Here is a 26,478-nt window from a genome sequence, read left to right as displayed (position 1 = left end):
ACTTGGCACTGTTTCACATGGTGATGGGCTAAATAGGGCATGAAAAGGTGCACACACACATACAGGCATGCTTAACACCTGGTGTGGGAGCCGAATGCTAAATACATGTGGCTCAGATGCCCAGTGGGATCTGTCCATGTCCTCTCTGTGCCCTCTGCTAAGGCACACTATGGCACTGCCTGGCTGCAGATCCACTCGTATAGTGACTCACCTTTTACATCATGTCACTGTTGTAGTAGTAACATTAAAAAGCTGATATTGACACTTTGCTAACAAAGCAAGTAGTTTAAAGCCTCATTAGAAATGTGTCTCTGTTTTAATTAACATAAGAATTCCTTTCTGCTGACATATTTCTCATTAAGATACTTGTCAGTGAAAGTCACACAGGGTAATCCCCAAAAACACTCATAACTGATTGGTTAGGAGATGGGGCTGTGCATATGTTCATCTCTTATCTTGAAACCTAACCCACACTGCAGAAGTTAGGTGACTATGGTGATGGACTCTGCTAAGAAATGAACCAGTTTCAAGATAACTGAAAATCCGGAGTTGAACCTGAACTTATGTTGCTAAGCCATTAAGTGCTGTTCTATAGTACATCTCCCTGACAAACAGGAACACTGGAACCTAAATCATTCTACACATGTTGTTTATGCGCTGGGCTGAATGTGACCCATGTTTTAAAATGTGCATCAGCAGCCACTTATTTTTAGTGGGAATATCTCAACTGCAAAGTTGATTATCTAACCACATGGTGACAATGGAAGAGAACACATTGGTTACACATTTGGAAATAAGTGTTAAAAAAAGCTATTTTGGTTGAATACAGGTCTAAAATTAATTTAATCTTGGAACTCCAACTGTTGGCAATGTTTACAACAACACTAATGAAATTCCAGCAATTTATTTACAAGGAAACTTGTTGTCAAATGAAGTGGATGATGATATGTGATACAGTGACAGATATTAACATTTGGCCTGGTGATGAAAGTACAAAAATAAAGTCTCAATAGTGAAAGGGATTCAACTAAATAAATAAATACATACAATAAAAAAATTCTATTTAATCTATTCTTAAACCCTACTAATCACATAAATGTGAAGTCAATGTGGTAAAAATCTCGCACAGTAAACCAGCCAGATTATTGACGACTGACATCTCATATAATTAATGACATTTCTAATCACTGACATGTAGCTTTCCTTTTTAACAATTTACTGCGCAGCAAAATGTATTTATTCGGATCTCATGAGATTTAAAGTTGATTTTTTAGCATCTATAGATTAGATCCCATACTCAAATTAGTAGCTTTATTCTGCTATTTATACATAGATATCATGTAAATATTAACATAATTACAAAAGAAAATTCTTCTTTCATTTCCTTTCTTGAATTGGCCTTTTAGTTTCTTTTCTTCGTTTTTCACTTTAAATATCATCTCTGGAATTCATTATCCAATAAGTCATCACACTCAAAGAATATAAGGCAAGAATCCCCACCATTTTTCATTTCTTTTCTTTTCTTTTTTCTCTTTGTGAATTGCAAATCTTTGCCAAGATTCTTGCAGAAATCTGCATCAAACTACATACACTCATCTTCCTCAGCCACTTTTTTCCCTAAATCCTCTCATCTTCTTCTAAGCTAAATGATCCTTTCATTTCCTGATGACCGACAGAGGCCCTTAGGTGTCTATGCATGGATATATGTGTATGTGTTCCTGAGTGTGTGTCTTCAGGGACTGTGTGAGCAGCTCTGAAGACACAGTTCACAGTCGTGTCGAACCTGCAGTAATACAAAGCTCTGAGAGAAAAAGCTGTGCTTTATGAGCATGTACTGTATGTGTGTACAGATAACAAGTGAGTGTATATAATTTAGATGTTTCATATCACTGCAAATTGAATAATCTATAAATAAAATCTGTTCTGAGCACATTTAAACTTGCGTCCACACCTGCAAATGCATCCACACACTTATACACATGCACACAGACACACAAATCCATAGAGAGCTAAGTCCGGAAGATAGAGAGGAAGTTGTCTAATGGTTGCCAAACGTCTGAGCAGGCCCTGACTAAACATGTGTTTAAAGCAGACAACATCAGCAATCACCACTTGACCCCTTCACACACACACACACACACACACACACACACACACACACACAGACAGGCAAGAGAAACCCACAGAAATACATTCACAGCTCAAGAGGTCTTCACCCACACATACAACTCTTGCAAAGCTTGACAGTCACCTATATACACAAGTTATTAGGTTATCATCTTGTAAATGTATATGTATCTACAATGTGTAACTAGCGTATTTCCACACAGACACCGACAAATCTAACAAACACACACGCTCCAACAAGATAATATAATCAAGTCAGAGTGCAGCGGCTGCTGACTGCAAAATGCCCACTTCCAGATGTTCTGACAGAGAGAGACGCCACGCTTTTCCATTGGGAATTGGTCAAGGTCCTGAGGCTCCTGCGTGCGTGTGTGTGCTCGTGTGTGTTTGCGTGCACCACAAACACACGTATACATGCACAGCAGACACAGACATAACCATGCAAACAGACACTTTGACACGAAAAGAGCAAAACTGGGCCCAGCTGGAGAATGATTCAAAGGCTGAGGGAGGAAGAGGGGAGGATGTAGAGGGAACACTGAGAGGACAAATTGCTTTTGCTTGCATTTGAAGATGTGATGTGCGAACGAGCTGTTAAAAGAAAACAAAAGCAGAGTCATGCCTGCAAGTTCCCACGACTCCCACCTAAACCTACCGTCCCTCCTTCCTCCTCTGCACACATCCATCATTCACTCTCACCCTCCTCCTTACAGTAAGTGACCTAACACCTAGAGCCTCCTGGGTTCAGTTAACAGTGTGGATGAGTCGACAGAGAAGGAGGAATGAAAGGTCCTGGCTTATGCTATGTTTATACTGTGTTCTAAAATCAAAACTAGCTCATTATTATGGCTGGCTCATAGTCAACTGATTCTGTGAAGCCATGAGGTTTTGATAAACTGGATATTCTGAAAGTCTTTGTGTCCCGATTCAATAAAAGTTCAAGCATGATAAAATTTTTGATGATTAAATTCTAGTATTTTACTTAACTGTAAAACATCAAACATATGCAGTATTGTTATGCATTTGTAAGTTATTTTAGACAATGGCAAATAATCATGACTTGTGCAACGAAAATATCACCGGTGATGTTTTATAGTTACAGTTCATGAGATTGTGAATTTTTGGAAATTACTTGATTTTTTATTTCATCTTATGATAAACTTGTCTTTCAAATCTTAGTATGTTTGTACATGTAAACACACTTTTCCTGAATATCCATACACCTGGTTGTTGTATGCTTGTCGCACAAGCAATAGCAATACAACAATTCACTTTAAATCCTTTAAGAATGTCATTTTGTAGTCGAATATTTTTGCAGTGCTTTCTTATTTCTTAGTCACTTTGGCTGAGTGAACATTTTTCTTTGAGTGCCAGCCTTTTTCAATTGCTTCCAATGAGAAGAGACAGTATGCAGCTGCCTTCAGAAAAAAAGGCTGCATTTAGCTCTTTAGGCTTTTCTTCCGTTTTTATTCATTTATTTATTTTTTGATACCGCTCCACCATCATTGCACAGCCACTTAGATTTGAAAATCTCTGAATTTTTAAAAGAGTGGTTTAGGTTAGTCTGGCCAAAACTGGACCCTTACAATGTTAGTAAATATATTACTATGACTAATATCAAGCTTCTCAAAGCTGGACTAACACACCCAGATAATGTGGTTGGCGATCAAATCATCCCTGCGTGTATACACTCAACAAAACTCAAATGGACCTTGGATCTCCCCAAATTGTCCCAAGTTTCATCTTTTTGCATGTTTCTGCAAAAACAGTAAGATGTAAGTGTATGTATAAATGCAGCCAATAAAGCTCACAATCAAAATCATAAAATCATGTTCCTTTTGTCAGACAGCTAAATGTGTCAGAGGCTGTGATTGAAAATGAGCCCTTTAAGACTATATGTCTACGTTCACTTAAAGATAAAATTCAAAAATCACTTCCATGGCCACAGGTGTATAAATTCAAGCACCTAGGCATACAGACTGCTTCTACAAACGTGGTACCATGACAGGATGCCACCTGTGCAACAAGTCCAGTCGTGAAATTTCCTCACTACTAAATATTCCACAGTCAGCTGTCAGTGCTATTATAACAAAGTGGAAGCGATTGGGAACGACAGCAACTCAGCCACGAAGTGGTCGGCCACATAAAATGATAGAGTGGGGTCAGGGGATGCTGAGGCACATAGTGCACATAGGTCGCTAACTTTCTGCAGAGTCAATCGCTACAGACCTCCAAACTTCATGTGGCCTTCAGATTAGTTCAAGAACAGTGCGTAGAGAGCTTCATGGAATGGGTTTCCATGGCCGAGCAGCTGCATCCAAGCCATACATCACCAAGTGCAATGCAAAGCGTCAGATACAGTGGTGTAAAGCACGCCGCCACTGGACTCTAGAGCAGTGGAGATGCGCTCACTGGAGTGATGAATCACGCTTCTCCATCTGGCAATCTGATGGATGAGTCTGGGTTTGGTGGTTGCCAGGAGAACGGTAATTGAATGGCTGCAGTCTGCCAAGTGTAAAGTTTGTTGAAGGGGGGATTATGGTGTCGGGTTGTTTTTCAGGAGCTCGGCTTGGCCCCTTAGTTCCAGTGAAAGGAACTCTGAATGCTTCAGCATACCAAGAGATTTTGGATAATTTCATGCTCCCAACTTTGTGGAAACATTTTGGGGATGGCCCCTTCCTGTTCCAACATGACTGCGCACCAGTGCACAAAGCAAGGTCCATAAAAACATGGATGAGCCAGTTTGGTGTGGAAGAACCTGACTGGCCTGCACAGAGTCCTGACCTCAACCTGATAGAACACCTTTGGGATGAATTAGAGCAGAGCCAACATCAGTTTCTGACCTCACAAATGCGCTTCTGGAAAATTCCCAAAAACACAATCCTAAACCTTGTGGAAAGCTTAGCCAGAAGAGTTTAAGCTGTTATAGCTGCAAAGGGTGGGCCGACGTTATATTAAACCCTATGGATTAAGCATGGGATGTCGCTTAAGTTCATATATACTTTTGGCAATAAAGTGTGTGTGAGTGTGTGTGTGTAGATATATATATATATATATATATATATATATATATATATATATACCCCCCATGAGCTGTCACCTTACCGTGGTTTAGGGGTTTGAGGGGAGCTATGTTGTCCGGGGCTTTAAGCCCCTGGTAGGGTCACCCAAGGCAAACAGATCCCTTGTCCCTTGCCCAGACGTGGGTCACTGGGGCCTCCCCCTGAAGACAGGCTTGGGCGGTGGGGCCCGGCAGCGAGCACCTGGTGCGGCCACCAGGTGACCTAGACCCATGGGGCCTGGCCAGGTACAGCCCGCAGAGACGACATGAGTCCACCTTTTGATGGGCTGACCACCCGTGGGAGGGGCCGAGGGGATCGGGTGCAGTGACCTTGGCAGTCTGCTCCTCGGCTATTGAAACTGGCTCTTGGGACGTGTAACGTCACCTCTCTGTTAGGGAAGAAGCTTGAGCTGGTGCGCGAGGCTGAGCAGTTCTGGCTAGATATAGTCGGACTCACCTCGACGCAATCTCCTTGAGAGGGGTTGGACTCTCTTTCACTCTGGAGTTGCCTGTGGTGTGAGGCGCAGAGCAGATGTGGGAATACTCAATGCCCCCCGACTGTGCCTGTACATTGGGGTTTACCCCGGTGAACGAGAGGGTAGCCTCCCTCCACCTTAGGGTGCGGGGACAGGTCCTGACTATTGTTTGTGCTTACGCACTAAGCGGAAGTTCAGAGTACCCACCATTTTTGGAGTCCCTGGAGGAGGCACTGGAGAGTGCTCCTGAAGGAAACTCCCTCGTTCTGCTGGGGGACTTCAATGCTCACGTGAGCAATGACAGTGAGACCGTGGTGTGATTGGGAGGAACGGCCCCCCCGATCTGAACCAGAGTGGTGTTCTGTTGTTGGACTTATGTGCTCATCATGGATTGTCCATAACGAACACCATGTTCAGGCGTAGGGGTGTCCATATGTGCATTTGGCAACAGGACACCCTCGGCCACAATTCGATGATCGACTTTGTGGTTGTGGGGGTGGATGCCGATCAGACCTGGCAGGCCCAAATATATTGTGAGGGTCTGCTGGGAACGTCTGGTGGAATCCCCTGTCAGAAGGGGCTTTAACTCCCACCTCCGGCAGAGCTTCAACCATGTTCCGGGGGAAGTGTGGGCTGTGGCTGTAAGGTGGTCGGTGCCTGTCATGGTTGGCAACTCCCGAACCCGCTAGTGGACATCAGCAGTGAGGGAAGGCGTCAAGTTTAAGGAGCCCTATCGGACCTTTTTGGCCAGTGGTACTCTGGAAGCAGCTGATGGGTACCGACTAACCAAGCTGTGCTTAGCCTTGGCGACCGCTGAGGAAAAAACTCTGGCTTGGGAGGAGTTGGGTGAAGCCATGGAGAACGACTTCTGGACAGCCTAGATTATAAAAAAAATAGATTCCGGTCCACCATCTGGCGGCTCGGGGGGAGAAGCGGTGCACCGTCAACACCGTGTATGGTGGGGATGGGGCTCTGCTGACCTAGGGACTAGGGACGTTGTGAGTCGGTGGGAAGGATACTTGGAGGATCTCCTCAATCTTACCGTCATGTCTTCAGATGAGGAAGCAGAGTTGGAGAGCTCGGAGATGGGGCCTCCCATTTCTGGGGCCGAGGGTGTCAAGGTGGTCAAAAAGCTCCTCGGTAGCAGGGGCCCAGGGGTGGATGAGGTCCGTTTGGAGTTCCTCAAGGCTCTTGATGTTGTAGGGCTGTCTTGGTTGACACTCCTCTGCAACACTGTCTTGACATCGGGGACAGTGCCTCTGGACTAGAGGTGATCCCCCTCTTTAAAAAGGGGTACCGGAGGGTGTGTTCCAACTACATGGGGATCACTCTCCTCAGCCTCCCTGGTAAGGTCTATCCGCGGGTACTGGCGAGGAGGATCCGTCGGATAGTTGAATTTAGGATTCAGGAGGTGCAGTGTGGTTTTCGTCCTGGCCGTGGAACAATGTACTAGCTCTACACCCTCAGCAGGGTCCTGGAGGGTGCATGGGAGTTCGCCCAACCGGTCTACATGTGTTTTGTAGACTTGGGGAAGGCGTTTAGACCGTGTCCCTTGGGGAGTCCTGTGGGGGGTGTTCCGGGAGTATGGCATGCAGGACCCCTTGATAGGGGCTGTTCGGTCTCTGTATGACCGGTGTCAGAGTTTGGTCCACATTGCCGGCAGTAAGTCGGACGTGTTTCCGGTGAGGGTTGGACTCCGTCAGGGCTGCCCTTTGTCACCGATTCTGTTCATAATTTTATGGACAGAATTTCTAGGCGCAGCCAAAGCTTAACGGGGTCTGATTTGGTGACCTCAGAATTGGATCTCTGCTTTTTACGGATGATGTGGTTCTGTCTGCATCGTCAGGCCATGACCTTCAGCTCTCACTGGAGCAGTTTGCAGCCGAGTGTGAAGCGGTTGAGATAAGAATCAGCACCTCCAAATCCGAAACCATGGTCCTCAGCCGGAAAAGGGTGGGAATGAGATCCTTCCCCAAGTGGAGGAGTTCAAGTATCTCGGGGTCTTGTTCACGAGTGAGGGACAAATGGCGCAGGAGGTTGACAGGCGGATCGGTGCAGCGTCCACAGTTATGCAGGCTCTGCACCGACCCGACGTGGTGAAGAATCCCGGTCATCCAGGAGGGGCTCGAAGTAGAGCCGCTGCTCCTCCGCATCAGAGGAGTCAGATGAGGTGGCTCGGGCATCTGGTTAGGATGCCTCCTGGACACCTCCCTGGTGAGGTGTTCCGGGCACGTCCCACTGGGAGGGGACCCCGGAGAAGACCCAGGACACGTTGGAGAGACTATGTCTCTTGGCTGGCCTGGGAACGCCTCGGGGTCCCCCACGGAAGAGCTGGAGGAAGTGGCTAGAGACAGGGACGTCTGGATTTCTCTGATTTCTCTGCTCAAGCTGCTGCCCCCGCGACCCAATCCCCGGAGAAGTGGCAGATGATGGATGTATGTATATGTATATATATATATACTTATATAAATGTATATATAGTTTCATATTGTGACTAATTCTGACTCACCAACATAGTTTGGCAAGTATTTGTCATTTTGAGGGCTCATTCGTGTTTTGGTAGATATAAAGATGCACAAAACATATTAGACATCAGATTTTTACTAAGTAAAAAATGTAGGTGAAGATGGAAAATAACTATACCTGTGAACTGGCAAACCAGTTGGTCTGGTTTGTGGAAAGTGCTCATCCCTCAAAGGAGTTATAAACCAAGCAGATTTCAATTAAATTAATAATCTCATTTGCACTTGCTTGAAGACAGTTGACTGTGTTAAAAAAAAAGCAAAATTGTTGAAGGTAATCACTTATGATTCTAATGTATGTTTTGACTTGACACAACATAATAGTAACACTATTGAAGCAGGAAATGTTGAATAAGTGTGTGTGATGAAGTGGTCCCAGTAGGGTGCCTGTGTAGAATTCTCTCTGTTAGCACTCCTATAGCCCCCAATAACAACAACACAGCAGCTATGAGCTAACAGAGCTATAGCACACGTTCATTCATTCAGTCGTCTTAAAGTATTGGTGAAATAAAGAAAGATAATGCCTTATTTAGAGGCTGCATCCTCTAAGCCCCGTTCACTCCGTTATATGGATCTCCAGTTATCTAAATATCTTCCGAAGGACGCCGACTCTCACCAAACTGTTCTCAGTGAGTAGATGAACGTATTTCATGCCAGAAATAAGGTCTAGGTTTAAAAATACCGGAGTTTCCCTTTAAGGTGGTAGGTATCAAAAACAAGAAAGTGATGAAAGTGATCTGCAAATGTCACAGTAGAAGCTGTCATATTTGATTTGCAGATGACAGCTTCTAATGATTTTATTTTCAAAATGTCTTTTAAACTCGCTATCAAGTATTTGTAGCTTTAGTAGCAACATTTTACTGTGACAGTTTAAACTGAGCTATAAAAGAGCACAAGATAAACTCCAGAAAGGCAATGTATGTAAAATCTGGCATGAACACATTTACAAAATATACTGCGCACTTTGAATTTTTTTTTTTACAAATATTATTGACACACCTCACATGATAAATCAGCAAATCATCAAGACAAAACAATTATTATCACTATCATATTGTTACTACTATTGTTGTTATTTACAGCATACAACTTGTTGCTTTATTTTTTTTCAATGACAATTTAAAGATATCTAACTACTGTCCTTTCATTAAGTATTACTTTGAAAAAGTTTCGCTCATGAGGACCTGTAGGAAGTGCAGACCTGAACTACCATAGCAATTATGGTAAAGAACATAATGTTTCTCTTTGACTTGACCCAGTGGGAGCGCATACAGATTAAACATGAGTGGACTGAATGAGGGTGAGTGTGTAGGTGTCCCTGTTTGTGTGAAAGATTTCCGCAGTTACCCACCTTCCCTATTGTAAGCAGTCCTATCCAACAGAGGCTCAGCATTTTGCAGAGAGCTCTCCAAATACTGTCAGCACAACCAAATAGGAAGCTCGCATTATGACAAAGAGGGCAAGCTATGCCAGAAGCTGCCCCTTCCAAAGGCTAATGATGGAAAGAAACTCCCTCTCTCTGTCAGCCCCCCTTTCTCTCAGAGGTTAAGAGTAGACGAATAATCACTCATTTGCAGGGCAAAAAGTGAGGGAGCCTAGTGTGCTGCATAAACATTTTCCCGGATGTAATTTTCTCTGCCGGTTTTCGGCTTTTCCCAGTAGGACAAGAGCCCAACGCCCAGGAGGAAATCGTTTAGGCTCCATAAGTGCCAAATTGTATCCTGGTTTTCCAGAGTTTTCCAGCCTGTTCTGGCTCAGGGGTTTTCCTGTGGTGAGAATGTGTCATGTGTTATGCGTATGTGGGCATGGATGCAAGTGTACTAAAAACAGTGCCTGTAGGCCTGAATGAGGATGACAATATCCACATCAGTTTAAAAAGTATTATATGAAAAAAGGAAATAACAAATGAAGAAAAAGGATCTGAAAATCTGAAAATAAAAATGTAATAGAAAGAAAGATAAGTAGTTTGAAACCTATTGAGAAGATCCAACCTGTATTTATTGCGCAGAGCCTGAAAACATGACAAAGACTGAGAATCCGTGTTCTTGTTGGCGACGTGTGTGTCATCAGTGTGTTTACGGCATGAGTGCGGATTTACCATGTGTTCCTGATTTGCAGAGAAAGTCTTGAACTGCTTACTGCTTCATTAAGTCATATTTGTTTATCGTACACTATACAAAGCAGCTGCTGTTCTACAAAAATATCTTATCTTAGGCACTCTTAAAGCAGTGGAAAAGAAAAGATTTAAAGTGAATGCTGAAAACACATTAAATGGTTCATTTAAAGTTGGACAGCTTAGTATATAGTAATTTTCTGAGGCTAAAGTGCGCCATTTTCACATACAAATATCAATACAAATGAAAGAAGCCACAATGTATCCTGAGCTGGGATATACTCAAAGCTGCAGTGCGTAACTTCTACGTTTCTATAAATATCCGTTTCTCCCAAGCAACTACAAAAGGAGATGATACAGCGCTGATTAAGCTGTTTGGCTCCTCTAACACCTTGCTGTATTTTTCAGTGTGTGTTATTTTTGTATTTGGAGTCGTGGGACGACATTCCCGCACTGGTGAATAGGATGATGCAATCTACTCGGTTTTACCTGACAACGAGAAGGGAGGGGGGAGGAGAGCATTGCTAGAAGCAACATGGCAGAGAACCCGAAGAAAAGGCCTTCCCGTTCGGCAGAAGGTCTGTTGGCGAAGAGAGAGGGTGACAAAAAGGAGAAGACTAAGCAGAGTTTAGTGAGGGGTAGCGGTGGGGAGGGGAGGGGCAGGTTACACCGGGCCAAACGTCATATTGAGGTTCCAGTCACATCGCTGTAATAACACAGAAACACAGAAACACAGGCGACAGTAGCTTTAATGTTATTTGTGTATTACTACAGCAATACAAACAATTCCTGAATAGCACTTAATACTGGAACTATACTTGAATGAATTTTTGGAATAGTTCGGTTAACCTAATCCAAAGTTCTGCCCCAGTCTGACTCCAAGGAACAAAAACAAACTGAGCTTGTAGAGTTCTTTATTTGCTTGTTTTTGTTTCCTATGGTTGTTGTTTAAGGAGAGTTATGAGAGGCATAAAACACTGATATGTACGTGAAAAATACCTGTGAGATAAACAAATACAGAATGGACGAGTAGACTGGAAGCCTCAGTCTTACTATATGTAAATCATATTGTAAATCAAATTCATGGCTCCCATGCAGACAGCTGCTTCCTAAGGTAAAGGAGGTTCTTTTTTCGGTTGAATGTGTTTTTTTAAGAATGCAAATAAATTTAAAACAATTTGCCACAAGCAGACCTAAACAACAGTAGTGAACTCCAATAGCCCTAGTGTGCAAAATGCAGGAAACCCAAGCTATTATAGTAACATTGAATAAAATTGACACTACTTGGTTATGTTTCAATCAGCATCATTTGATGCACCGTATTACATTGAGCTATTCTAATACATTTTCACACTGGGATACATAAAGTATTTTTTCATTTTACTGTATTTTCAGCACCATGAGGCGCACCTAAAAGCCTTAAAACCACAAAAAACGGCCGTGCGCCATATAATCCGGTGCGTTTCATGTGTGCACCGGATTCCAAAATCTGTCACGGACACCGCCATTTTGAATTTCCCGCGGGGAGCGCCGAGCATTCATCAGGGCATTAAGCCCCTTCCGCATCACTCACCGCTCTCCCTTCGCGCCGCTCACCGCTACGTTCACTTCTGCCTCTTCGCTCTCCTACATGGGAAAAGAATGGCAACTGGCCACTTCCGTCGCTGGCTTTGCGTTGGGTGTGAATCCAGGGTCAGGCGGATCCCAGCCATTCCCTCTGAATGGGGCGAAGATTGTCTGGAGCTCGTACTCAGCGATTGAATCGTGTCATTAATGCTTCAGCCCAGGTCCCAGTGAGAGTCTGTTCTTCAGTCTGAGATGGGTGATGCAGACCGACGTGCAGTTTAGAAGTTTAGAAAGTGTAAAAACCACCGTCGGACCATTTCCCGCTGACACAGGGACGCAATGCATGCACTACGTGTGCTGGCAGCGATAAACCAATCAGAGAACATTAGGTAATAGTACGCCTTATAATCAGGTGCGCCTTATGTATGGGTTAAGTACAGAAATGGACCCCATAATTGAGGGGGGGCTTTATAATCAGGTGAGCCTTATAGTGCGCAAAATACAGTATTTTATGTTTTCAGTAAATGTTTGGGGTGAGGGTTAAAATTTAACTTAGTACCCTTGAATGATATTGAATAGAAACTACAGCCTCTCACTTTATCAAACTGCTACACATTCATGTGCAGTGCTTCTGACTGGAATTAAAACAAAAATAATGACAGCAGCCCAGCAAACCAATAAGCAAGGAACAGACCAAACATGCCTCATCTGTGACAAAGAAGATTTGTCACAAGCCTTTACAGGGTTGGCACGAAGGACCTGGCATTAGTAATTGCGATGCACCTCAGCAAACATCAAATCTCGCCTGACACATACATAAGTTATCACAGTGCAATTTCCAAGAGACCAAAAGGGATCAGACATTACTCGTTAAAATGTTGTCAAAGTCTCTGAGGACTAGTAAGAGTGATGGCTGAAAGATGTTCAGAGGGAAAAGTGGACTACGTAAAGACAGTAGAGAAGAACAAATGAGAAAACATGCATGAACACCTACACACCAATATACACACAAATGCACACTCATGTCCAGCCCACTGGTTGAGGAATTTCTGTAAGCCCTTAAGAGGAGACATGGACAGACAGAACACAATTAGCAGCAGCTTGTCACAACTTGGGACTTGAAGTGTGTATCTAAATTTGTGCATGCGTGTGTGTTCACAGTGTATGACACTTGCCCTTCCACACAGCTCATTTATTGGATTAGAACAGGACTGACCAGTGGGGATGGGGCTGGCCGGCGCCAGGGCCAGCTTTAGGGCTCCACAGCATAGTTAGCTGTGATGCTATAAGCTAACCACCCACTCCTCACGCTTCAGGGGGGAAGCGCCATTGCCGTAGGGGGGAAAGGGTGCTTGTTACTGAGGACGACTTACCATGCAAGTAGGCCTCTCCTTGAGGGGAGGTGGTGGGAGGAAAGGGCGACTAATTACAAGGGAAAGCCCCAATTAAAAAAAGAGGAAGACAGGGACCGAGGCTGTACTGGAGGAAAGAATGGAAACGCCACAGTGGAGGCCAGGCGTGGAAATGCCAAGACTAGCTGCCAGTGACAACATCCCCATCACACAAACACACACATACACACACCAGACAGAGTACCTTCTGAGGTGCCGCCTGTCTCCCTTTCTTGTCTCTGCAGTGGGATAATTGTATTAAGTGTGTTTGTTAGCCTAGTGTCTGACAGCATAAGAGCCCACAAACACATGCATGCATGGACACAAACTGTGGCAAAGAGACAAACACACAGTCAAAAATACAAACAAACAGAGCATTTTTGAATGTCTAAAACCACAGCATTAAGAAAAGTTGCAGGAGATTTGCGTACACACACACACACATATATATATATATATATATATATATATATTCATACATATATACAACTGGGCTAAAACTGGGCTAATACTAACCCATTGACAATCAGCATTTGACCAACTTGTCATGTAAGCCCCGAAGCGTAGCTACTGGTTTTTGGAGGACTGTATGTCTGCCTGTCTGTATTAGAAATAATACAAAGAAAAAATCCCTTGCTCTGCAGGGACTGAGAGATATGCAGATGGATAGCGCTGTACTACCATAAACTGGCCTTTACAGTGTACACATATCTACATACACCCATCATATGAGCTCATAGTGTATAACTGACCAGCTCTCCCATACATACACTACCACTCAGTAGAAACACATGTTTCATGTGACCATGTGTGTTTTTTGTGCATTAAGCACTTTCAGTATGTGTTACGCTTCTGAATACATTTCCGGCTTTAACCAAATGCTGCTCTTGCATTTCAGTCTCTAGCACCTTATGAGCACACTCTTATGAGCACTGACCTTTATAAGGAACAATGGCTAGAAAACAAAATCTGCTTAAACTAAAAGCTATAAATGATACTGTTGCCCAATTTGTCTATTGTAATTTACAATGGAACGAGTAGTTCCTGCTATGGAACATGAAACTCTTTTTAGGTCTGTGCCATATGATATTAATATAAACGAGTATAATACGGTTTACACGGTCAAGAATTTTTTTTCTGCAGTACCAACAACATAGTTGTGTGATGACATGTAAAAGATCTTCAGGCATACGAATAAGAGGAAACAGGTGTGTCACAAAAACAGTAGAAATGACTTGATGAAAGCAATTGGACAGATAGGTAAGAGTGAAAAAGTCATCTACAATCATAAAAGCAATTACTTGCTACTTTTAATGATATCTTTACAGCATATGTAATTGTTGACTCCATACTTTATTTTGTTATTTAGTAATAAAATACTGCGGTATACTTCTTAGCCTACATTAAGACCCTGCCAGTGGTATTTTATGTCTACCAACATTGATGCTGAGAATTACAAGAAGCGAAAGAAATGCCGACAACACTTAACACTTATCAGCTTCTAAAATCATGCTTAGGCCAAAGGACACAAACTCAGCATGAAACCAAGGATACCAAAACTATGTTATAAATCAGTTTGACAGGGAAAGATCAAATCTTTAATAACAGACCAGTACTGGTGCCAGAAATTGGTTCAAACCATCAAGACTAAAGTCTGGACCCTGCAGGATTTATAATTCAAACACTGATTTCTGACTGAGGGGGAACGCTAATGAAAAGAAAGGCCAAAAAATAGACAGCAAGAGGGACGGATGCAGAGAGCTATTCACATCTGGAGTCTTTCCTCTTGTCATCAGATAGATGGATGTTAACGGTTAACAGTGCTGTAGAAACAACAGCTTCCTGTGCTGCTGATAACAGCAATGGAGAGAATAACAGTGGGAAAGATGAAGGAAGAAAAAGTTGGGGAAGGAGAAAAGTCTTCAAAAACACAAAAAGATAAGAAAAAACTCCAAGAGGAAAGAAGATGAGAATATGGCAGTGGACAGATAAAAAATAATGAAAGCTGCAGTGCACACAAAATGGCAAGCAGACGATCGCAAATGTATTGAACTACCTGCTCTGACTGGCAACACTCTGCCTAAATGTATTCAACAAAAAAGAAAACAGCAAGAAAAGAACAAAGAGAAGCATATTTGTCATTTTGTTTCTGCCATGATCTTCTGCAAGAGGCAAGACTCTGCAACTGCAGCACTGTGTGCTTGTGCTGCCACTACTGCTGCACATCAGTGGGGACAGGCCTGTGTGTTTGTGTGTCTCAGAGGGACAAATGTATGTGGTTCCTGTCTCAGCCTCTCAATCTCTTTTCCTCTGTCACTTCATTCTTTGCAGATGAAGGCTGTTGTGCTGATGCACCATCCCTTCAAGCCCCCCTTCATGTTTGTGTCTCCTCTTTAAAAGAACATGACAAATAAAATCCAGTGAGTCAGAATGCACATCTGCAAAACGTTTGGACCAAAAGTGCAAATGGAAAACATGTACTATATAAAAAAGGAGAAAACAGAAAGAAGAAAATTATACTTCTCGAAAAGGTACTTTTTGGAAGTAACACAGAACTTTACACCTTGACATTCAAATAACAGTATAATAGTGATGAAGCAAGGGTCAAAGCAATGTGATCTTTAGTCTTTCTTTATGGGTCCAGTTAAACAAACACATTATCCTGTATCCCTCACAATGCAGTTCAATTGCAAGTTTCCATTTCAGTCCAAGTCTGCTGCAGGCTTTTTGCTACATTATTTTACCCTCAAACTCAACTCAATGTGCCATCTTCCAAAACAAAGCAGGAATACACATGTTTTCACTGGCTGAGTAGCAGCTATCACTGCAAATAAATGAATTCAGGTTAGGGATTTTCTATCGCTAATATTTCTATAATACCACTATCAACAAAACAATCAAACCGACTGCACAGCAAGATAAATTAAAAGAAAAATTGTGTGAAGATATTTCTGAGTACAGTAAAACAAAACTTCCACTTCCACTCAACCGTGTGAAGATGAAACTTTGATTTAGAATTTTGTTAGCATGAAGTAGCCTTACGAAAGGAAGGAAAAAATAACTGCTTAATACTGAATTATTTCAATTTATAAGAATGAAAAACTTGTCATTACCACTTTAGATACAGTCGCACTCCCTCCTTCTCTCTGGCCCACGCACATCTATACACACGCACACGCACACGCACACACACACACACACACACTCACACACACACACACACACGCACAACTGCAATGAGAGACAGACAGGAAGTTTGGGTGGAATTCCCAAGCGGACATTTCTCACGTTCCTGCTGTGATTGGAAACACACTTCAGTAAAATGGCGGCAGGACATAATTTCCAGGTGAGGAGAGAAAGGCTGTAACCTCTTCCCCTCTACCTCAAACTCCCCCCACCACAGCACAAACAATATCCTCCTTGATATTATCCATTTGCACACATACACACGCATATACCCAACACCTGTTGTCACCTGGGGGAGCTTGGTCTTCAGCTAGTTAGCATCAATACACAATGGCTGCCTCTGTAGCTTGGTGGGAGCAGGTGAGCAGATAGTATCTACTTAAATGTGCGTACACACACACACACACACACACACACACACAGACATATATATGCAAGCACACAGACAATGAGGAAGAGACACACACCTGCTAAGGAAATGAGACTGTAACAGGCCTCCACCTGCACAGCCCTGAGGTGATGCTGAGAAAAACAAAGGAAAAAAGCAATGAAGATTTTAAAGAAAAAGAATCAACAGTGAGTTCTTGTCTTCCAGCTAAAGCAAACAATAATAAATGTTTTAAGTGTGCAGGCATCAATATCTCTAAATCTAAAAATTAAAAATCAGATAATGGTTTAACTGTGAAAGAAGACATTTCGTTGTTGGGAATACACTTGTCGGTGCTATTTAAAAAGTATGTAATTGCAGTTGCCCGGTTGAAAAATTTACGTTCCATTAGAATGTTTCTTTTAAGCAGGGATTGCATGGTTGAAGTTTTGTAATTAACTAGTAAGCAAAGTTAGCATGTAACTAGCTGCTGTTACCATTGGTTCTTGGCCAGAAGCTAGGATTAGCTGTGGTTAGTCTAGTTGTGCTTTTATTGTTTTTTTTAATGGAAGTCTGTGCTTATCTGTTAAATACAAACTCCAGAAGTCCATCAGATGTTTTCGGATTTTGATTAAAAAATTGTTGCCCATCAATATATTCAAAAGGATTATATTTCCAGAGAGTATGTATACGACTCTCTTTTTCTTCAAACACATGAGCGAATCACAGGTTCATAATTTGGAGCTTGTCATCCTATCAAAAGCACTATGAAGAGATTCATTATTTTACAGTAATTCAGGACACACTGGAGTGAATGTGTGTGTGTGATGTAGAAACTGTCTGAGCATCTGTGACAGGAGTCAGATGCTGAGAGAGCCTGATATATATGCTGTTGAGTGCATTCTCCCATTCTGTCCTGTATTCATTTTTTTACAGCACTTGCCAGCAAGGCTCCTTCTTGTAATTATCCCCGTGTATGAAAGCATTCTTGTGTGTGCGCCTGACCACATCAGATGTGATGAGATGCATTAGGCATTTCTGATGCTTAGGTGTAAAAAATCCCATTAGAGTGAATGGGATGACAAATCGATACCTTACGGGATCTAGAATGATGGTGTGTGTGTGTGTGTGTGTGTGTGTGTGTGTGTGTGTGCACGTTTGATTATGTGAGTGTAGAAGAGCTTTCACACCTCTCAGAGGTGGATTAGTGTGCGACAGCATGGAGACACTGCCAGGGAAGGTTAGTGTCAGAGACAGAGAGAGGAAGAGGAAAGAGTACAGGGAGAGAGTTGGAAAGAGTGGAACAGAAACAGGAACAGATGGAAAGAGCAAAAAGGAAGATGTGTCACTCCTGACAACAATGTGCTCCAGTTATTTAGGAAAGAGTTGTTGTGAAAGAATAAAAATAGAAAGAAGAGGGTGATGGAACTTCTTGACAGCAATCATTCAATTAACCTGAGTTCTGACAATCAGACAGGTGCAGGTCTGATTTGAGCTTCTTTTTTGGTTTATTACCATGCCTTCAGCATTTAGAGCTCAAGCGCACAATTGTTCAATTACAACTAAAGAGCACAGCTATGCTAGACAAGGTCAGTTAACTCCATTAAATGAAGGGAATGATAATACTTCTGTGACAGCAGAAGGAATTTCCAAAACCTAATCTTAACCCCCCCAATATGTTACGCTAGCCCTGTTAGCCACATATGTGCATAAGAGAGACAATATAGACGTAGAATTAATATCAACTCATGCACTTGAGTTTTTGGCCCTTGCTCTGCTTGTAAGATCCATTTATAAAGCCAAAAATAACTCCACCTGTTTGTTAAGTTGTACCATTATTTTCCATTTTCTTATACAAACAAATAAATATATACTACATGTTTGCTTGGTGGTAAAGAAGTAAAGAATAATCAGTTACTTCCTATCCTGGTATCACTTAAATGAGAAGGAGAATTTCTACATGAATATATAGCTAACTTTTGTGTGTTAAGACTAACTTTTACATACAAGTCTACAGAAGTCAGTGTAATGCCTGCAAGTATACTCTGAGTAATGTTTGCATGAGGTTAGTGTATGGCTTCTCCTTCACATCTTGAGAGTCATGGGGGGCATAGCAGACGGAGAAATGAGCAGCCTGGCAGTGTTCCTACTACAGATTGAGGTCACGAGAATGAAAAGGTGGCACCAAAGACACCCCCCACCCCACAACCCTCACACTGGGACACGCCACTGCTCTGTAATAAGTAAGTGTGCTTAACATGTGTCTGCAGGACTGTGTTCACACAGAAGATGAACGTGAAAAAACCAATATGTTCCTGTGTCGCAGCAGCTGGTGTATGCATAAACACACACAACATATACATCAGCATTTTGCTTTGCTTTTGATGACAAGTACAAATATTCCTCTACAAAATCCTAATCCCTATAGATAATTAGAAACTAAAAAGGCATGATTAGACACACCGAAACTATTTCTCTCACTTTTCACCAAATACACACACACTTCATTGGGTAGGCGGTAGGAGGAACACGTGGCAGATGCCCGACACATTGGTGTCCGTTCAGTCACTATAAAGAGCAGCTGCTCAGTCTTCACTACCCTCTGGCACTTTGCACACACACACACACACACACACAGAGTCACATGGATGCACAAGCACACATGAATTTGCTGTATAGCACTAATGCTGGAGGGCATTCCATCTCTCATAGATTAAAAGTGCAGCAACACAATAACACACACACACTCAGAATAAGAGATAAGAGCAGCACAAAAACCTGATCGGCACTAACCCATAACAATTCATGTCACACCCTGATCTCTCTCAGTCACACAGACACTCTCACCATAAATCGTCACATGTGGCTAAACCATTCCCAACCTTTAGTCCCCAAAGCCTCTCAGATGGAAAATGAAATCTCAGAGACAGACCGGAGATACAAAATGGAAAAAGGGGGTGGGCAGGAAATAAGAAGACGAAACCTTTACGATGATTTTGGCAAGTAAAGTGTTTGTCTTCTTTTTGACTTCTTTACAACTAGAGCTGATAATGATCTAAAGCACAAAAAAAGATCAGTTTGTTGAAAAAAACATTGCACATTACACAGCTAAAGTTTTTACATTACTTTAATACTGCTGAATGGATAAAAAAAGCATTTACAAAATTTTCATTCACTGTAAATATGAATAGGCTCAAATGAAAAGCTAATATGAAATCTGGACTGATGACACAACCGATTCAAATTAGTGAGATCTCTCTGAAGTCACCAAAACAGTTTTTACATATGATGGCACAGATGTTTCCAATATGTTTCCCGTACTTTCTGGAACGTGGATGTCAGTAGCAGATCCTTTGGCTCCAATTCAAGTGATACGAAGGTTTGTTGTTTTTTGCTAGGAGAGATTATCAAGATGTTCAAAATAGAAAGCCTTTCAAATTTGTCATGAACCAATTCACTTGAATAAAAAAAAATATTTGACATGGCGACCTTTACTTTAAATAATTAAAGTTTGCACATTAATATCCTTAAAGAATTCCAAGACTAAGAGTTAAACCTTATTCACCTTATTCATACCACTCGTCTTTATTTGGCTTACTTTCCTTTCAGATTATCTCGCGTATAATTTTTCTTATTTTTTTGGTCCTTTTTCTGATAACAGCTCAGTGTTTCCCTTAATCTGATTTCTGGTGATGACATAAACAAAAAGGATCAGTGATGACCGACAGTTGTGGCCTGTCACCAGCCAATGGGTCACCCAACGCACCCTGAGGCGATGGACGGGATGGGTGAAAGGCCAGAGTGCCAACAAGGTGACAAAGGTACCTATTGATGAAAATAAAATCTGGAGATGAGGGCTGGGAAGGACTGTGTTTGTCACTGTGTGTGAGCTTTGGAGGGGGGTTGCGGGGAAATGAGATGCATTTGTTTTTAAGGAGGAGATCGAATGGCAAGGCATCATTCTGGCCTACAAGCTCACCGTTTTCAGAGCGACTGCTGTAGCACAAAAATACAAGGGCCCTTTATGAGGCTAGAAGGTAATTGTGGGGTATAGGTTACTGGGGTATGTGTGTGTCAGAAAAAGGAAAAAGAGAAGAATACCACTGCACAGGTGCCTGGTCTTTTGAATGGCTGCTCAGGTATGAAGGAAAGAAGAGAAGAGGGAGTGAATGATGGAAAAATTAAGTGCAAGTGTGTGTATGTGTGTGTGTGTGTGTCTGTCAGGGAGCTGCAAAAACCTTTTACGTGTATCTTTTTAAATTGGTCATTCATAGTTGTAACTCTCTTTCAACTGTTGCCTCTGGAAGAAAGAAACACAGGGGAAAGCCCCTTCTCACTTTAGGGTGGTGCTGATGTTGGTAAGGAGGTGGTGAGTCACCAGGACCAGAGTTCACTTTGTTGGTGATGCTAACAGGTGCATACAAGAATGCAGGCACTGACATTATACAATGTTTTAGATTATTGACTTCTAATTTTGCACATATTAAAATTCTACAGACCACATGACAAGCATGAGTTGTCATATAGGTTTGTAAAACTGATGATCTAACCAAAATTTATATGCAGACTCAAATCTGGGTAGAAAGGGCAAGAACCATTTTCACTTATTTTCATTTGTGTAGCTAGAGGTGATATCACCTCAGCCACATAAGGGTCTATTGGATAAAGATGCAAACCTGTTACATATGAGAAAAGGTTGACTGAAATAGAGAGAATTCAGCGTAAATTCAGCTACAAACGGATGTTTTTCCTTTGTTGACACAAAAACATTTTGAACTTAAAGATGATTAAACAAAGTGAATAAAATAAAAAGAAAGTATGACTTTGTTAAGTGGTACTGAGCACTTCAGTAATTGCAGATGACACAGAGAATGAAACTCCCTGACAGATGACATGTGGGATATAGCTCAGAATAATGCTGGATCATTTCATCAACTTTTTTCAAACAAACAATACTTTTTTTGAAGCGGCTGCCTCAACACAAGGGCACCTTCATCTGTCTACAAGGGTCCATGGACATCTTTTCTTTTTCTTGTTGCTCTGCCAGCACGAGTTCCTCTTTCATGCCACCACAAACTTGGCAATTTCTGTGCCTAAATTAAGTATGAATGTAATACCATGCTTATCTTCACAGTCCCATGTAGTTCTCACAGAAACTTTGACTTGGTCTTCAACGTGGCGACAGCTATAATGCATCAAGCCTCAGTGGGCTTACCACAACTGACTGGAAACCTCTTAACTAACAATGGTAACAATAGCCATCAACAAAGACACAATTATTATCATCTCTCCTTGATAACTATCCATTTTCTCAAAACTTTAGACAGAATCCTGAATAAACAGGAGTAATGAACAATACAAGTGGAGCAACATTTAAGTACGACATTTGTCTTTTATGTGAATCTGACACCCAGAGTGCCCACATTTGCACACACTCATACACATAGTTGTAGTAACTGAGCTGTGATAATGCAGGGTAAATGTGGCTAATGGCTGATAGCTGCTGATCCCACACTGATTAACTCAATGCTTTACAGGATGTTGCTAATGGACTGACACACACACAAGACCGATTCCTCAAGGATGAACATTCAGCATAAACATACTTGTCAGTACATATGGAAGTGACATACAGAAAACACATTAGGTATGAAGTGATACTACTTTTAGTCGAGCCATTTTGATTAAAGCATTTGAAATGAAATTTTCTATCTATATGACCTGTCAAAATGGTACTGTTGTCAGTAGAAGTGTGCCATTTTGAATCTTTATTGTGTTACTACTAGTCATAAATGCTCACTTGCATGTCAATTCAATCACGACACACACATACACAACCAGTGCCAAAGTCCAGGGGCTTTCTGAAGTGTCTTCAGTGTTCTGTGATAAGCTTGCTGCATCTCATCCTGCCTCCTCTGCTCTGATGCCAGCTAACCTGCTATCACTGATTCATCATCACAGATAAATCACACACACACATATGCAAACGGGAACAAAGAGTGAGAAGAAGATTTCGTCACAAAGAATGGGAACTGCGTACACACCAAAAATGACAACAGCATAAACAAGAAAAGGCTGATGCTACAGACAGGGGTAGGCTACTGTTCTTTCCTGTTTTGGAGCTGGGTGGCTTTCCTTCCAGAGTCAAAACACAACTACAGGAGGTGTGGGGGGGTTACATACACAGGCACACACGTGTAAGATTAAATACTCTTTCAGTCTTGCTTTGTTATCTCTCTTTCAGGTCTGTCTCCTTTTCTTTCTTTCTTGATATGACCAGCTGGGCTACAGAATGTCACTGTGTAGTCTAGCTTTGATTGAAGCTGCCTCTATACACACGCAGACACATAAACACACACTCCACAGCAAGGCTTAGGGTGCAGATAGGAGGTATTGATAACAGCTATGCATTGATCCGGTGCATTGTAGCTAGTGCAAAGCAACACAGTAACACTGATGCAGTGCTCATCTGTCCGTTTCGTAAAGATTGGTATGCCGAGTCAAGAAGTCTCGACTGGAAGCACTGTACAACATACTCTCTGTGAGTGAGAGGGTGCGTGTGTGTCCCATGCAGACGGCGTCCCGTCACCTCGAAGAAGGCAGAGATAAGCAGAGTGTATGGGCTGAGATAAGATGGGAGCAGACACTGGGGAGACTGACTAACTGTAAGTGAGTCACTGTTGGGAGAGATGCAGTTTTATGGACTCAGCATGGCTGAGGACTCTGAAAGAAATCTCTTTAGTGTAATAGAGTTTGCCACCAAATGTGCACAACATACAGCACAGAAGCACATAGACTTTTCAGATATTGCTCACCTGGACTGTATTGTTTTGTAAAGGCTTCTTTGTATGTAGAGCCTATGATGGAAATACTAATGATTGTATGCACAGTTTGAAATATAAAACCTTTGATGTTGTAGATATTATATGAGTTAATCAAATGCTTAAAATAAGACTTAAACATAAAAAGGTCTGTGCAGTATGTCTGAAGTCAATTAATCGCTTTTTTTAAAAATATGTTTTTGCATGCAAGTTATTCATATTCATATGAAATGCAGTACTGTTTTATTCTCCACATGACATGATTATGTCATTTTAATGAGGCTCCACCAAATTAACAAAAAAAAAAGTAGCCATCATCTTTCAAAATGTACGATGGTTTAAATCTAATTGGTGACAGCCAATCTTAGAAATCTTAGTCTTAGAAATGTTTTATTCTGAATTCAACAACCTGGGGTCAGTTCTCACCTTATACTGTGTTATTCTTTACATGACTGAAATGTTTGCTTTATCACAATATGAGACTCATAAGGATTACAAGTTTATTAAATACACCATCAATGCATATTGGTAATGTGCCACACATAGGCATACTCTTTAGGGTGTGAGACGAAAGTGATGTGTGTGTGATAAGAGGCGGCGCCATGGCAGTGGCAGGACGCAACACACAACCCCCCCTTCGCACATGCACACACACTGATAAGCATCACCTTCATCCCTCGGCCTGCCTCTGTCCTTTTGTCTCTCTTTGCTCTAAACCAGAGAGTGAAGAAATTGAAAACACAGATGGCACTGGCTGGAGACAGAAAAACCACAGATATGGCGCTTGGTAGATGGAAGAAGACAGATGAAGGTGGAAGAGAAACAACAGTGTAGGCCAGGAAGAGACAAAAGAAGAAATAAAATACATTATCAGATGTGGACAGCTATTTGCGACACACCTATTTCTGAAATTTCTTTGACACCTGAGTGAAGAGTGAGCAGTGGCTATGTGTTAGTATGACGCCAGATCAGATGAGTGAAGCCTCTGTCACAAGACAGCAGATAATGCCAGATGCCAAAGTCGCTCCTCTATCTCCTTTATCAAACACAAGGCAACAGGATATAATGTCACGCAATAAGTGATGATTCTCTCACCCGCAGTGGCAGTTAGATACCAGGATTACTGTGCACACAAGCATGCATATGCACACGCGTGCATAAACATGTTTTCAACTTAAAAGCATTATAGTTTGAAGGTAAGAGACATATTTGCTAGGGGAAATCCTCTTGTGAGTGTGATTGGATCAGGCAAACATTATAACCAGATTTAAAAAGCCATATTATTGAAGTCAGCTGGAACCAAATCAGTTCTGTCAAATGGATGATAGACTCTGTGGGTCTTTTCAGACAATCATAATCTAACAAAATATAACATCAGGAAAGAAAACAGAGGAAATTCAAGATAACATTCAAAAGTCCTGGAAGTAAAATCATCTTTTTTTCCTAAAAGTCAGTCTTTTCGTTTAGCTTTCTATTTAGTGACATGTTTGTCAATCGAAAATCCGTCACACAGGAAAACAAAAAGCCAACCTACGACTAGTAGCTGGCGAAATAAACACTTGAATCCCTACTTCTGCGACATCATAGCTTGTGATGATTCATAATGTTGAGGATAAATGCAAGAACTGGGGAGCACAATGACAGCATCGCTAAAGAGTCAGGCAGCCTCAGCTGATCCAATCAATGGGTCAGACGGGAATAAAATAAAACACAACGAAGTAATTCCATTACACCACAACTGACTTAACTGAAGCAGGTGGAGGAGAATGAACTACATTCAGATAAAACAGGAGAATACCAAGGAGTAAATGTTTGTGGCAGAGCAGAAGTGGTGGTATTTAACAGCGTAAAAACATAAAGCATCCTACCTGATCCGGTATCCATGATGTTGGACTGTCCTCGGCGATCAGCCACCAATCGGGATGAGCCAGGCATGCTAACTGGCTCTGAACGTACCGGCTGGATTCTGCACACACATACATTAAGTGTCAACTATTACTTGCAAAATACAATACGCCCTGAGTGCCACCTTAAACTCTCTCACTGGATCTATATTCATGCATTCATTGAGAAGGATAATAGTCCTTCAATTTGAGATCATGATGTCATGTCTTGTTTTCACACATATTGCAATGTTCACCCTTAATACTCTGCCCATACGATCAAGTAGTACCTGCTTGCTTGTGGTTTTGCCCTGCTCTTGCTCAAAAGAGCCTCTTTGCTCTTTGTGCAACTTCATCCAGACTTCTGTTTTCTTGGTTTTGTAATATATCGATCCAAAGAATTCAGAAAGGGAGACTTCCTTCTTTCTTTAGTGATAAAGCGTAATGTTGCTTGTATAGGGGAATAACTGTAGTGGTAAATTATAGTGGCCAGCTCCTGATTTGTATTAAAATCTAAGATTAGGTTAATTAAGCTGAAGGTCCCATGCGGTCCAATGCACGTCCCGAGTTTTGTTCTTTAGTGCCATATATTCAATAGTTTTAAAATACCTTAGGCTGTGCAGGTCCAGGTCATCTGTGTCAAAGTCCAAGAGGGGCTGTTGCACATCAGTAGGGCCCTGGGACTGAAGCACTGAGGACGATGAGGAGATGACTGTGGTCTGGCCTGATGGATGAGTGGTTTTGAACTGAAACTGAGGGCCCATCCACAGGCGCCGGTGGGGCCCTGTATGGGTTACAATCTCCACCTGAGAATGTTAGTGAAAAGGATTATCAGCACCTTCAATATGCGTCACAGTATTTAGATACAAAAGCATTTTTGATCTAAATGATTTACTTCCATTCAAGAATGCACTGTGTCAAGCTGGCTGCAAGTTGCAGTAGTTCCCCAAGTTTTGTGAGTATTT

The 26,478-nt window shown here is 41.9% G+C and overlaps 1 protein-coding gene across 2 annotated transcripts in view; it reads right to left on the bottom strand.

Annotated features, from left to right (window-relative positions):
• bcas3 (BCAS3 microtubule associated cell migration factor) overlaps positions 1-26,478 on the bottom strand; it is a 373,861-nt gene that overhangs the window by 206,099 nt on the left and 141,284 nt on the right. For both annotated transcript variants that reach the window (XM_072393158.1, XM_072393159.1), the window contains 2 exons: positions 26,123-26,319; positions 25,499-25,596 (listed from right to left, as the gene is read on the bottom strand). In XM_072393158.1, coding sequence (XP_072249259.1) covers positions 25,499-25,596; positions 26,123-26,319 — 295 coding nt within the window. The remainder of the gene's footprint in view (positions 1-25,498; positions 25,597-26,122; positions 26,320-26,478) is intronic.

This window comes from Leuresthes tenuis, unplaced genomic scaffold (genome assembly GCF_036924035.1).
Source record: "Leuresthes tenuis unplaced genomic scaffold, fLeuTen1.0.hap1 SCAF_9, whole genome shotgun sequence".
NCBI lineage: Eukaryota > Metazoa > Chordata > Actinopteri > Atheriniformes > Atherinopsidae > Leuresthes > Leuresthes tenuis.
The sequence above is the reverse complement of the archived record's forward strand: the minus strand, read 5'-3'. Positions and strand labels throughout refer to the sequence as shown.